This window comes from Myotis brandtii, unplaced genomic scaffold, assembly GCF_000412655.1.
Source record: "Myotis brandtii unplaced genomic scaffold, ASM41265v1 scaffold581, whole genome shotgun sequence".
NCBI lineage: Eukaryota > Metazoa > Chordata > Mammalia > Chiroptera > Vespertilionidae > Myotis > Myotis brandtii.
This window is the reverse complement of record NW_005370182.1, coordinates 262,810-275,162: the sequence shown is the minus strand read 5'-3', so window position 1 is coordinate 275,162 and position 12,353 is coordinate 262,810. Positions and strand designations below refer to the sequence as shown.

Sequence of the window (12,353 nt, the reverse complement as noted above, 5' to 3'; positions counted from 1 at the left end):
CCCTTTCTTCTCACTTTCCCCATCTTGTCACCCCAAGCCCTACAAAGTTAAAACTGGGGCCTCCCCCTACCCCCCCAGAACACTTGTATATTGTTTGTTTGAGGTTTGTGCCGCAGTAACAGACACAGTATTTAATTGCACATACAGATGTTTGCTAGGTATATTCACTGTAAATTTTATTTAATCTGATTTTTTGTTTGTTTGGGGGGTTACTTGGGGGAAGGTTGATTTTGTTTTTAAATATAAAAAAAATCTGTCAATTGGACGTCAGTCCCTGTTTCTCTTTTGTTGCCCTGGTGTGGGTAGCGGTTGGAGGTCCTGGGTAGGTACAGCCGCACAGAGTGGGAGTGATTTGATGTGGGTTTGGATGGCCTTTCTAGCATATGAACACATATATTCTTTTTTTCTTCTTCTTCTTCTTTTAATATACACATATATTCTTAACACTATTCCCTGTGTCCCAGCCTCCTCCTCACACATAATTCTGATAAGTGGCTGAGTCTCTACTGGGACCTTGGTTCTGAGCTCTCCCAACTCTGCCACTACCTGTGTGGTTCATCAGGGATAGCACTTCTCAGCTCTGCAGCTCTGAGTCCTTATCAGGAGCCTGAGAGACTTGACTGGCTGGGTGGCCTCTGAGGTTCCTTCCACTCTGTTAATTCTGTGACGCTCATTTAGGTTCCCTGAGGCTGAGCTGCAGAGGGGTAAGTGGGGTCCAGAACTGGGTTGAATGCTGGCCTCTTACCTGTCCATCCAATCTGCTGAAAACTTCAGGGATGGAAGGCTTGGGCCTTTCTTTAATCTTAAACCCAGTCGATTGGGTTCTTCCTGGCAGGAACAGAAGTAGATGTTTCTTACAATAAAAGTTACATCAGTTAAACTTGCAGTACCAAGACACCAGGTGTGCTCAGCCATCCCTGCTATGCAGCTGAAGAAAGGTGAAGAGCCGAAGTCACCTGCCTGCAAGGTGGAGCTTTTCCTCTGAGGCTTCTCAGAGCTAGTCTGTTGTTCAACCTGTCAGACCAGAGTCATTAAAGAGCGCATATGCCCAGAACATCCAGCAGCCCCTTTTCAATCTCACCCACCCATTAAAGGAGGAAAAAAATGGAAATGACGAAGAACATTGCCTTGGAAATCTCTTGGGTCTGGGTAGCAGTGTCTCTAGCTAGGCTCCTCCGAAGCTTGTCTAACCCAACCTTCAACATAACCCTTTACTTGTACAGATACAAGGGATAAAATGGCACTATACTGTCACCTTCAAATTGCTCTCCTCTGAGATGGCGGTATCTCCTTTTTCAGCTGTGTCACACAGGGCAGGAGAAGGCTGCGTGCCTGAGATAAGAATGCCTGATAACTCACTGACCCATCAGTTCATACCCTGGGGCATCCGAGGAGGGAGATGGAATCGGAATCAAAATGACTCGGAGTGGGAGGCCTGGCATCCTACCACCTCCAAGAGTTTGCAGTTCTCTGGGGATATTACTTGCAGGTGATAAAAAACCCCTGGGTGGCAGCTATTACTGCCTTCTGTCCGTTGTGGAGGCCATCTGTACCTGATCATTAGACCCTCACTCCCCCGAGTCCCCCAGCCTGGCTTTTTAAAATAGAAGTCCCTTCACCCTGAGGATAAGATTTTAGAGGAATAGGGGGGAAGATGCCTCTGGGGACAGCTGGAGAGAACAGAGCTATACACATGTTCTTCACTCCCTGATAAGATGGCAGGAAGGTACCCCTCCAACTTCCCACAGAGAAGAAAGCAATCTAGTCTGGCCGATAGGACAGCTCTGAAAATTCAAATTTTCCATTCTAAAGGTTTGAGTTTAAATCTATACTTGATGGTATAAAGACACATGGCGACAAGAAGAATGGCTGGGAAGTAGAAGGCCTAATTCCTAAAGCAGGTCCAGGGAGGGTAGAATTGGGGAGATGTTTGGACCTCGGAGAAAGGGGATTGAAAAGCTGTTCATAATCAATCTTTACCTGCAGTCATCTAGAATCATCCAAATGAGTATACAGCATGAACACTGTCCCCTCCTGAATTTACCCAGTACTGACCTGCACACCACAGATGAGAAACTAGGGAACAGCAGCTCTGGGAGGTGGGAGGAGTTAGGGTCCAGGCCTCCCCGTATCCAATTTCTCTATGTCAGCTGTGTCACTCAGCTGTCCACTTCACTCCAGCCCTGTCATTCCAGCTCTGACACCAAGGCAAGACGCTAGGTCTACAAATACCGTCTGGGTGGCTGGTGTGAGTTCAGAGGATACTGGGGGGGCTTAGCCCCCAAGGAAGAGGACCAGTCTTCCTCCAGTGCTACCGTCAAGACCGCAGGGGCTCCCTCTTCCCTCCACAGACTGAACTGACAGGGAATCCCAAACGTGAGTTGCCTCTTCATCCTCTTTCCACTTCCAGGACTGCTCTCCCCAACCTCCCCAATCCATAGTCTATTCAGCTTCTTCATTTCTCTTGTCTAGGAGTAGTTTAGGTTTTAGGAGTGAAATTATTCTACTTCAGGATAAAGAGCTAGGATTGGAGTGGGGTCAAGGGAAGGGAGTAGTAAGGGAAGGAAAGGCTCATATTACTCTGAAAACTTAAAATAGCTGAGGCCTGAGGCAAGCTGGGAACTAGGCACTAGGCCCCCAGGGCTCAAGAAAGAAGTAGGGAGAACAAATGCCCCAGCCCATCCCTCCACACATCAACCTCCTGATAAAAGGAGATCTGGGAAGATGTGTGTCATATCTCTACTGCCCGTAGACTCCCAGGAGAAACAAATACCTAAACCAGGCAGTCTTGAGTACTGACTGTATTGGGGCTACAAATTTGGGGGTTGCACCTCAGAATGGACGGATGGGTTTTGGTTTGAGGAACTAGTGGGGAAGTTCTTCAGTCTGTTGGGCTTTTCTCTGGACCTCCGTGGAATCTTCCTATTCATAAGCTCTGTGAAAAGATCTCTAACCAAATTTCTCCCAAAGCCTCCCCTTCAAGGACCACCCTACTATAAAGGGACAGAAATAAGGGAGGGAGAATGGCAGTCAGAGATTAGATGTCATAGTGGGGTCCAACCTCTTGCAGGATGACAGAAAAGAAGGTGCTGGAGTCCCCTAAGCCCTCCCCAGCAGAGACTCGGCAAAGTGGGGTGAGTCAGGGCCTCTGACCACTGGGTGTGGGGAGCCTGGGAAGCCATTGCAGCACTTGAAGAAAGGTGCTTGAATTGATCTCACTTGTATGCGACTCCTCTATTGTTAGAATGCCTGCCAGCATCTGCAGCCCTAATACCCCCTAATCCTGGGGTGTGCCCCTTGCCCCAAGCTAGATAAATGTCTAGTGAGCTTCAGCTTTACCTAGTCTAGAGAGCATGACAATTCTTTTAACATTGGGTTTCCTTCATTCCCTCCTCCCTTCCCCTCAGCTACAGCGGCTGAAGCAGTTATTCAGGAAGGAGTCTGCTGGGACAAAGGAGATGGAGCTTCCCCCAGAGCCCCAGGCTAATGGGGAGGCAGTGGGAGCTGGGGGTGGGCCCATCTACTACATCTATGAGGAAGAGGAGGAAGAAGAGGAGGAGGAGGAGGAGCCACCCCCAGAACCTCCTAAGCTTGTCAATGATAAGCCCCACAAATTCAAAGATCATTTCTTCAAGAAGCCCAAGTTCTGTGATGTCTGTGCCCGGATGATTGTGCGTGAGTCATGAAGGGAAGGAGAGAGCATGTGATGTTGAAGGCAGGGGACTGGGAAAGGGTTTAGGGTGTAGCAGACAGGCTGTGGCAAGATTTGGCTTTAAGGAAATAACTGTTAGAGACTGAGGGTGTGGGGTCCCATACAGAAAAGGAACCTAAGCGCTATAGTAGCAGCAATGGTACAAAGAGAAAGGGAAGCAGGAACCTCACCCAAATGTTCTCCCCTCTCCCAAGTCAACAACAAATTTGGGCTTCGCTGTAAGAACTGCAAAACCAACATCCACGAACACTGTCAGTCCTACGTGGAGATGCAGAGATGCTTCGGCAAGATTGTGAGTAGGCTTTGGGGAGCAAGAAAATAGAGAGGGGACATGTTGCCAGCTACACCCTTTCCAGTCTCTCCTCAGGTCACCCCCTCCATATCCCTGCTTTTTCTTTCTCAGCCCATCTCTTACTTCAAAACGGGGTGAGCACTCATGAGAGAGATGGGGTTCTGGGTCCTGCCTTGCTCTTTCTGATGCTTTCCATCCTACCCTACAGCCCCCTGGTTTTCATCGGGCCTACAGCTCCCCACTCTACAGCAACCAGCAGTACGCTAGTGTCTGTAAGTGACTCACATGGAACCGGAGGGAATGGGCAAGTTTAGAGATGGTTCCAGCACACCTCTAGATTTAGAAACCAAATTCCGAAACAGAAAGATTCTCCATCCCATGGTTCACTCTCAACCTAATAGTTTAGCCACCTTGGATGCAGAGTCGATATTCCCCTCTTTGATAGCTGAGGGAGATAAGATTTAGCTAGGTCTCCACACAGCTAGCAAGAGGCAGAGCCAAGATGGAATCTTCATCCAAATCTGCTCTGCATGTGCAAAACCATTTCTAAGTGAACAAGGATTCTCGACTGTACTCATCCTTGTTACAGAAGAATGCCACACTTAAGGCCAGACCCAGAGCTATGGACATCCTGGGCAGATTCATAGTTTAGCAACCCTTAACATTTATGTTGAGGTGAAGCTAAATTCTGTGAGGAGTGTGGGTGTAAAAAGAAGGGTCCGCTGGTACAAGCACCCCTGCTTGCACATGCCACTCAGTGGGACAAAAAAAGCCAGCAGTTAAAGGACCACTCTCCTGAGAAGGAGAATGGGAATTCCGAGCATTCCCCGACGCCCAAGCAACTTAGTAAAGTGGACTTTCCAACATCATATAATGAATGCTCTGCCTGGAAGGAGTGCTGGTAAATATTTTTCTCCATTACATTACATTTCCAGTGATGTTTTTAGAGCTCTTTATAGATTGATGATCCAGGTATGCCCAGATGACAACTTCCTGATCCTACACACACACACACACACACACACACACACACACGTGTCCATTCAATCCCACCTCTCCCTTACTTAGGAGGTCTCTCTTTCCTCCAAGCCTTTCCCTGCCTCCCCAGTAATGTCTTCTTTCTTCTCCCATTCCCACCAGCTGCTGCAAATCGTAATGACCCTGTGTTTGAAACACTGCGCACTGGGGTGATCATGGCAAACAAAGAACGGAAGAAAGGACAGGCAGATAAGAAAAATGTGAGCACCACACCTCCCTTCCAGAGACCCCATATCTCCTCTCTGGAAAGCTGAAAAAAGCTAGGGATCCCTTTCCCCTAAAATTGCACATAACCCAACGGACAGATTTTTGCATGCAATTTTAGAGGGCCTCAGGTTAAGAACTCCTGTCGTAGCATGCATTTTCTCCAGAAACTTCCTTGTGAAGCTGTCAGATTAATCACTATAACCAACTGAAGGCTAGACCCCGGACCCCTGGCATTGCTAGACAACAGAGGCAAGAGCTGTGTTTTGGATTCAGGGAACAGAACTTGCCCGGTAATTCTAGAGTCATACAAGGGTCCATGAAGATCGTCTGGTCTGACCCATTTATTCTATAGATGAGGTAACTGAGGCACAAAGCTAGTGGCCAAAAGTAGCTTCATTTCCTTTTATAATAGGACTAGAGGCCTGGTGCATGGATTTGTGCACTGGTGGTGTCCCTCAGCCTGCGCCGCTGTGCCCTCTCGCAATCCGGGACCCCTGGGGGGATGTTGGACTACAGGTTTTGACATCCCCTGAGGGATGTAGTAGTGCACGAAGTGGCAGGTGGCTGAGTAGGAGCCTGAGCCCGGGCCAGGTGCTGCTCCCGCTCATCCCTGCCCTGCTGTGCCTGCCACCACTCAGCGCTGCTGTGGAGGCGGGACAGGCTCACACCGTGGCAGCTGCGCTCGCCAGCCGTGAGCCCGGCATCTGGCGCCCGTCGGTCAGCTGGATGGCGCTCCCACTGTGGGAGTGCACTGATCACCAGGGGGTAGCTCCTGCATTGAGTGCCTGCCCCCTGGTGGTTAGTGCACGTCATGGCGACTGGTCATTCAGTTCAGTCATTTGGTCACTTAGGCTTTTATATATATATAGATTACTAGAGTCATAATGCCATAGATGCTTTCAGTTCAGCAAGGGGTTTGTTAGCATATCCTCATATCTTTCTGGACAACCAGGATGGACTAATGTAGATAACGGTTACGGTTAGATGGAATCCTAAAATTGACTGAATGACAGTACCCAAAGGACCCTGGTCCTTTAGGGCAGCGGTTCTCAACCTGTGGGTCGCGACCCCTTTGGCTGTCGAACGACCCTTTCACAGGGGTCACCTAAGACCATCCTGCATATCAGATATTTACATTATGATTCATAACAATAGCAACATTAGAGTTATGAAGTAGCAACGAAAATAATTTTATGGTTGGATCACAACATGAGGAACTGTATTTAAAGGGCCAGAAGGTTGAGAACCACTGCTCTAGGGCGTGTACACCTACAGGAAGATTTCTGATGGCTCATAACATGATTTTGTCTTTGGTCCTCACCTATGAACATTTTTCTCACTGGTGCAAATGAAGATATAAATGGTGTACCCATCAAGGTTGTGGGAAACATAGAAGGAAAAACATATACTAAATAATATATTCAGAAATCGTATAGACTAGAAAAAGGCCCAGCACTAATCATTTGAAATTTTGTAAGGAAAAATGTATATATCTGTTCTTGAATCAAAAAGAAAAAAAAACCCCAAAAACAAAACACACACACACACACAACAACAACAACAAATCAACTGCACAAAAACAGAACTAGAAATCTGGCTTCAAAGTAGTTGATATGGAAGTTGGGTGCAAATTAGGGCTTTCTATGGAGGGAGCTATGACTGTAAGGCACTAACACTGTGATTTGGCTGCTTGCAGGAAGGCTAGCACATTCGGGTACTGTTTTCTTAAGGGAACTGTAAAAGCTGTGCTGCCCATTTTTCTCTTATACACTGAAGTATTTTTAAGGACAGACATTATAGTAAAGGACCTAGAACTGGGATCTTGGGGAATGATTTGAAGGGTCTGAGAATAATTAGAGAAAAAAAAAGGCAGGAAGGACATGTGCTGACATGTCCTCAGATCTTTAAAGGGACTATATTGGTTCTATATTTCTCCAGAAGGCAAATCAGGCCAATGACTAATAGTTACAGGGAGACTGGCATAGGTTTAATATGGGGAAACGTCCTATAAATAAATTGCATGGGCTTATTTTGAAAGGTGGTGAGTTCCCTGTCATTAGCTACATTCAAGCACAATGTGGGTGGCCCACCTGCCAGGATGTTTTAGAGAAAGTCTCTGCATTAGGCAGGTGATTGAATAGATATTTTCTCCAAGGCTCCTTCCAACCCTGCGATCCTATTAGCCTCTGTCCTGACTGGAGAGCCAGGGCAAGCCTGGGTTCCCCAGACAGCATCTTCCTAACTCTGGTGCACCCTCCAGCCTCTAGCAGCCATGATGGAAGAGGAACCAGACTCGGCCAGACCAGAGGGAGGCAAAGCCCAGAATGGTGAGTGACTCCCACCTCCATCCACAGAGATGGAGGCGGTCGGGCTCAGCAATGGCAGCGGGAAAGGACAGTAAAGGGTACGCCAGGTTTGGAGAGAAAGGAGGCCCCAAAGCAGAAGGGTAAGAGGATGAGGGCTACCCTCCAGGAATCAGAGACAATTTGCTGGTGTTTCTTATCCCAGGAAACCCTGAAGGGGATAAGAAGGCTGAAAAGAAGACACCTGATGACAAAGTGAGACTCCTTTCTCCCTGCATGGAGCCCAGTCCTTTTCCCAACCCAGTCTGACACCACTCTCTACCTCACAGCAAGAGCGCAGACTGCCCCGCGGGTTCCCATTACCCTTAACCGGCCTTCTCCACCACCTTACACACACACAACTAATGCATTCCTCTTAGTTCAGGGACCTGGGAGAGTTGGAATGGAATGTGTCTGGAGAATGCTCCTGCCTTGGTGGTCTGCCCCTCAATGTGGGACAGAGGAGCCCTGAGACTCATCACCCCCTTTCACCCCCAGCACAAGCAGCCTGGCTTCCAGCAGTCTCATTACTTTGTGGCTCTCTATCGCTTCAAAGCCCTGGAGAAGGACGACCTGGATTTCCCGTGAGAGGCCTTAAGATTGGGGTGGGGGTAGACTGGGAGCCCAGCTCCCTCTGGGGAAGGAAAGAGGGGAAGGGGATACTCAGGGCTTGGAGCTTATTGAGGCTGGACCTGGGTACAGCCAAGGGACTGGATAGGAAGGCCCCTAAATCTCAGAGGCCCCTCCCTTTCCCTGCCAGGCCTGGAGAGAAGATCACGGTCATTGATGACTCCAATGAGGAGTGGTGGCGGGTAAGAGAAATGACTGAGGGTAGGGTGGGACATGGGTTGAGTTTAAAAGGCTGATTCTCCCTACCATCTTCTCTAGGGGAAAATAGGGGAGAAAGTCGGATTTTTCCCTCCAAACTTCATCATTCGGGTCCGGTCTGGAGAACGTGTGCACCGGGTAACAAGATCCTTCGTGGGGAATCGCGAAATAGGACAGATCACCCTCAAGAAGGACCAGGTTAAAAAAAAAAGAAAGAAAGAAAGAAAGAAAAAAAAAAAGACCAGTAGCTCTGGTGCCCCAACCCAACCCCAGGCCGGGAGGCTCCTCTGCACACTACACTCCATTAATGACACTAGGAAAGGCCTCCGTAACTCCGGGCTCCCCTGCTCTCCTCTACAACTGTTTTCCCTTGATTTCTCTCCTCCCTAATCCTTTAATCCTAGATCGTGGTGCAGAAAGGAGATGAGGCTGGCGGCTACGTCAAGGTCTACACTGGCCGCAAGGTGGGGCTGTTCCCCACCGACTTCCTGGAGGAGATTTAGGCGTGCAGGCCGGCGCCTGCTGGCGGGAGAGACCCGGGCCGGGTGCTGCAGGCCCAGTGGAAGCTGGAGAGGAAATGGAGTGGAAGCAACTCTACTGCTGAGTCAGGGAGGGGCGGGAAGGCCCGCCAGAGCGAGACGGGGCTCCTGGGAAGGGACTGGTTCCCGCCCTCCTCCCTGGGCTATGCCGTCGGATACTGGTGCCTAGAACAGCCTTTGAGAGCTGGAAAAAAATTGCGTTTCCACTAGGAGGCGCCCTGGGTTGCGGGGGTGGGTGGGAGGCGAACTGTTGAATGTTGTGAATTTATTAAAGTTTTGACAAAAGTTAGAAAAGTTTGTTCTTTAACTTGGGGCCGAGGAGGGAGGAGAGGGCCTACGAAGTGGTAGAAAATCCTCCCCAACAGTCACATTTTGCTACCATCTGGTAACTTGAAACCCACCGGGGCTGAGGCCGGTGGGAGGTGGGGAGACAGTGAGTCCGCTAGGGGAGGCCTCTGTAGTCAGTAAAGAAAAGAGCCGGGCGGGGTCCCCGCCCCCGCGCCGCTGGGGCTGGGAACAGGATCTGGTTGCAGGGTAGGTCCCCCTAGCTTTTGGCGATTTAGCCGCGGACAGCGCCTTACATTTCGAAACCTGGCTCAGTGCCGAGCTGGGCCGCCAGGGGGCGATGCAAGATCTCGGTTGGAGAGCGAGGGACGGGGGCCGAGATGGTGGGGAGAGGAGAGAACCAGAGACAAGGAGCCGGAGACCCTGGGTCTGGGAGGGAGTGGGGTGCGTGCCGTCTCCATGGCAACACTTCCTCAAGTCCTCCGGGAACCCAGCGAGCAAGGCCCGGGGGCTTAACCCCTCCCGCGCGGCCCCGCCCCAGCCCTGACAGGTACCAAGTGAGAGGGCGCTGGGCAGACAGCTAAAGGGCTCGCGCGGAGAACTCCCCTGCGGCGCGCCGTATGCAAATGTTTTCATTTGCATATGTAGACATGCAAATATACCGGCCTTGGTCAGGGTGGCAGGTGGCAGGGAGCGGGAAGGTGTAGGGAAGGGAGCTGAAGGAGGAGGGTAGGGGCCTGGGAGTGGACCAGTGAGAGGCAGCCTGGGGTGGTCGCTGGAGTGGAGTCAGCGGAGGGTCTTGCGCTTGATGGCGGATGGGGGGAGGGTCAGCGTGGCCAGCCAGGAGATCCTCTTCTCCTGCCCGCTGTCTGCCAGGCCTGAGGTTGGCACCGCCTAGCAAGGTTGGCAGCGGGAGCCCAGGCACCATCTGCTGCTGGCGGGAAAGGGTGGGGGGAGGACAGAGGCTCAGCTGGGCTGGGGAAAAGGAGGGCCCGGGACGGGCGTGCCCCCCTTCCTTCCAGAAGGCTGAGGTGTGGTGGGGGTAGGGAAACACACAAGAGGACTCATTGCAGAGCCGGGTTCTGTCTCCTGTTCCTTTGCTCTTGACTGTACTGGATTCCTTGGGGGGTGCGGGGTCATAAAGGAAGACTCAGGTAGCACCCCTTTAATCATGCTTGGGCTGGAAGAGCAGCAGACCACAGGCCTCCCACCCCCACCCCCACATACAAATCAAGCCTTTTGCCTTCATCCCTCCTCGGGCAGGATCTGCCTCCCACAAATGGGCAACAACTAGGGCTTGGGTCCTATCTCTTCATCAAGCAGTCTGAGGGACTCAAAACCAGAGTCCCCGAGATCCTCGAGTGGGGCCCCCCACAATGCTGAAGCAAAACCAATTTACTGGCTCATTGGGCGGCGATGCTGGTGTGGGGGTACTGAGACAGAGAGAGCGGCTGTTCTCCCCCCCCCCATACACTCGGGGGGCACCCCCCTTCCCCGCCTCGCAGAGCCGGCAGCTGTCCCTAATTAGAACGGCGGTTTAATTGGATTTATCAGCAGTTAATAGGAAATTAAGCAAAGGGCCCGAGAGAGGGAGGGCAGAAGGAGCGGGAAGGCCGGCTGTGCGGAGCTGGAAGGACGGGTGCTGGGGTGCCAGGGCTGGGGACACAAGGCCCAGTATCGTGACTGAGCCCCATGGTCATGCCCCGACCCCCAGTACTTGACCGCTGGTTTAGCCCTGGCCGGCTGGCAAAGAGCTGTTCTCAGGAGAGGGAGTCGGGAACAACAGAGACCCTGTGGGGGCCCCCAAAGCCCTCTACTCCTGCTAGCGGCCACCGGGGTGATGGATAATGCTGCCTCACACTGCAAAGGTCATAAGTCTGGGCCAAGGAGCGGACTGAATCAAAAACAGACCGGAGGGGGGGGGGCGGGTTATTAGGGTCCAAGATACAAGCCGCACCCTACTCTTCTCAGTGCGCACCAACTCATAGTAAAGGAAGTGCCCTGAGGTCAGAAGATTGGGCAGCACAGGGGTGAGGGGGATATGTACTGAGCCTCTCTCCCACCCCCTGCCGCCCGGCTGTGTTGAGGATCCTGGGAGTCTTCCTGCACAGCCACCAATGTCCCTCTATGCTATGGCTCCTGCTCCTGCTTTTCTCCCCAACTGCTGGGGCTGGGGCTGGGGTTGGCTGAGGCCAGAGGGGCCCAGCGTCTGCACCACCTGCCCTGGGGGCCGAGGAAGGAAGCTTCAGGCAGTCAAACAGGGTGCAGGGTCAATAGCCCCGGGCGCCTCCTGTCAGCAGGCCCTCCTGCCATCAGGACCTCATTATGCGGCTGGAATAACAAGGCTTCCAGCAGGGACTCCAGCCACCTCTCCACCACACTCCTCCACCGGGGCTGGGCTCCTGCAGGTGTGTGGGTGCCAACCTCTGAACGTGTGGGGGTCTCTGTGCCCTTGGCAATTATGGGTGTCCATGTCCCTGGTGTGTGTGCATGTGTGCTCCAAAGTGTGTGAGGCGTGTGTGCACGTTGGTGTGTGCCCCTGTACCCTGAATACGTATCTGTCTTGTCACCATTCTGTCGTCCCCCCCCCCCAACTTCTATTATTTCTGTCAGTCTAAGCCCCTGGGTGTCTAGGTGTGCACATGTGCTTTGGCGTGTCTGTGCATTCTTCACGCCTGGGTGTGCCCCGCGTAGGCATTTCCGTGGGTCTCTGCCCGCGGGGACAGTGTCTGTGTGAGAATCAGGAAGAGCCGCTAGCGAGTGTGTGTTGCTCTGGCATCTACACTTGCAGGTGTGTGCGCCTCTGTGACAGTGCGTGGGCGTGTGCCTGGGTGTGAACCGCACGGCGGCGGGTATTCGAAAGACAGTGTGACGCAGGCGCGCTGTGTGTCTGCCTGCGCGCGCCCGGCTGCCTCTCCCACTCCCCCCCAAACCCCCCTTCCTCTCCGATCTCCAGTCCTCTCCTCTCCGGGCGGGCTTAGCTCCGCCGTCCGCATCATCTCCATCCATTATTGAAGAAACAGCCGCGTCCGCTCCAATCACATCAACAACCCCCCGCCCCCCTCGGTTCCGCTCGCCCGCAGCCCCTCTGGGTGCTGGGAGAGGGACAG

General features: G+C 52.1%; 1 protein-coding gene across 4 annotated transcripts; it reads left to right on the top strand.

Moving 5' to 3' along the window:
• Positions 1-1,323: 1,323 nt before the first annotated feature.
• On the top strand, positions 1,324-9,247 carry STAC3 (SH3 and cysteine rich domain 3). 4 transcript variants are annotated; one of them, XM_014550090.1, is made up of 13 exons: positions 1,324-1,489; positions 2,196-2,376; positions 3,071-3,134; positions 3,408-3,675; positions 3,907-4,004; positions 4,213-4,276; positions 5,145-5,242; positions 7,510-7,576; positions 7,758-7,807; positions 8,090-8,175; positions 8,352-8,403; positions 8,480-8,557; positions 8,824-9,247. In XM_014550090.1, the coding sequence occupies exons 3-13, from the start codon at positions 3,072-3,074 to the stop codon at positions 8,920-8,922; spliced, it is 1,023 nt and encodes a 340-aa protein (XP_014405576.1). In that variant the 5' UTR covers positions 1,324-1,489; positions 2,196-2,376; position 3,071; the 3' UTR covers positions 8,923-9,247. The 4 variants fall into 4 exon arrangements, with proteins under 4 accessions (XP_014405576.1, XP_014405575.1, XP_014405577.1 ...); XM_014550089.1 differs by having other exon boundaries at positions 1,329-1,489; positions 8,480-8,617; XM_014550091.1 differs by lacking the exon at positions 3,071-3,134 and having other exon boundaries at positions 1,332-1,489; positions 8,480-8,617.
• Positions 9,248-12,353: the final 3,106 nt, after the last annotated feature.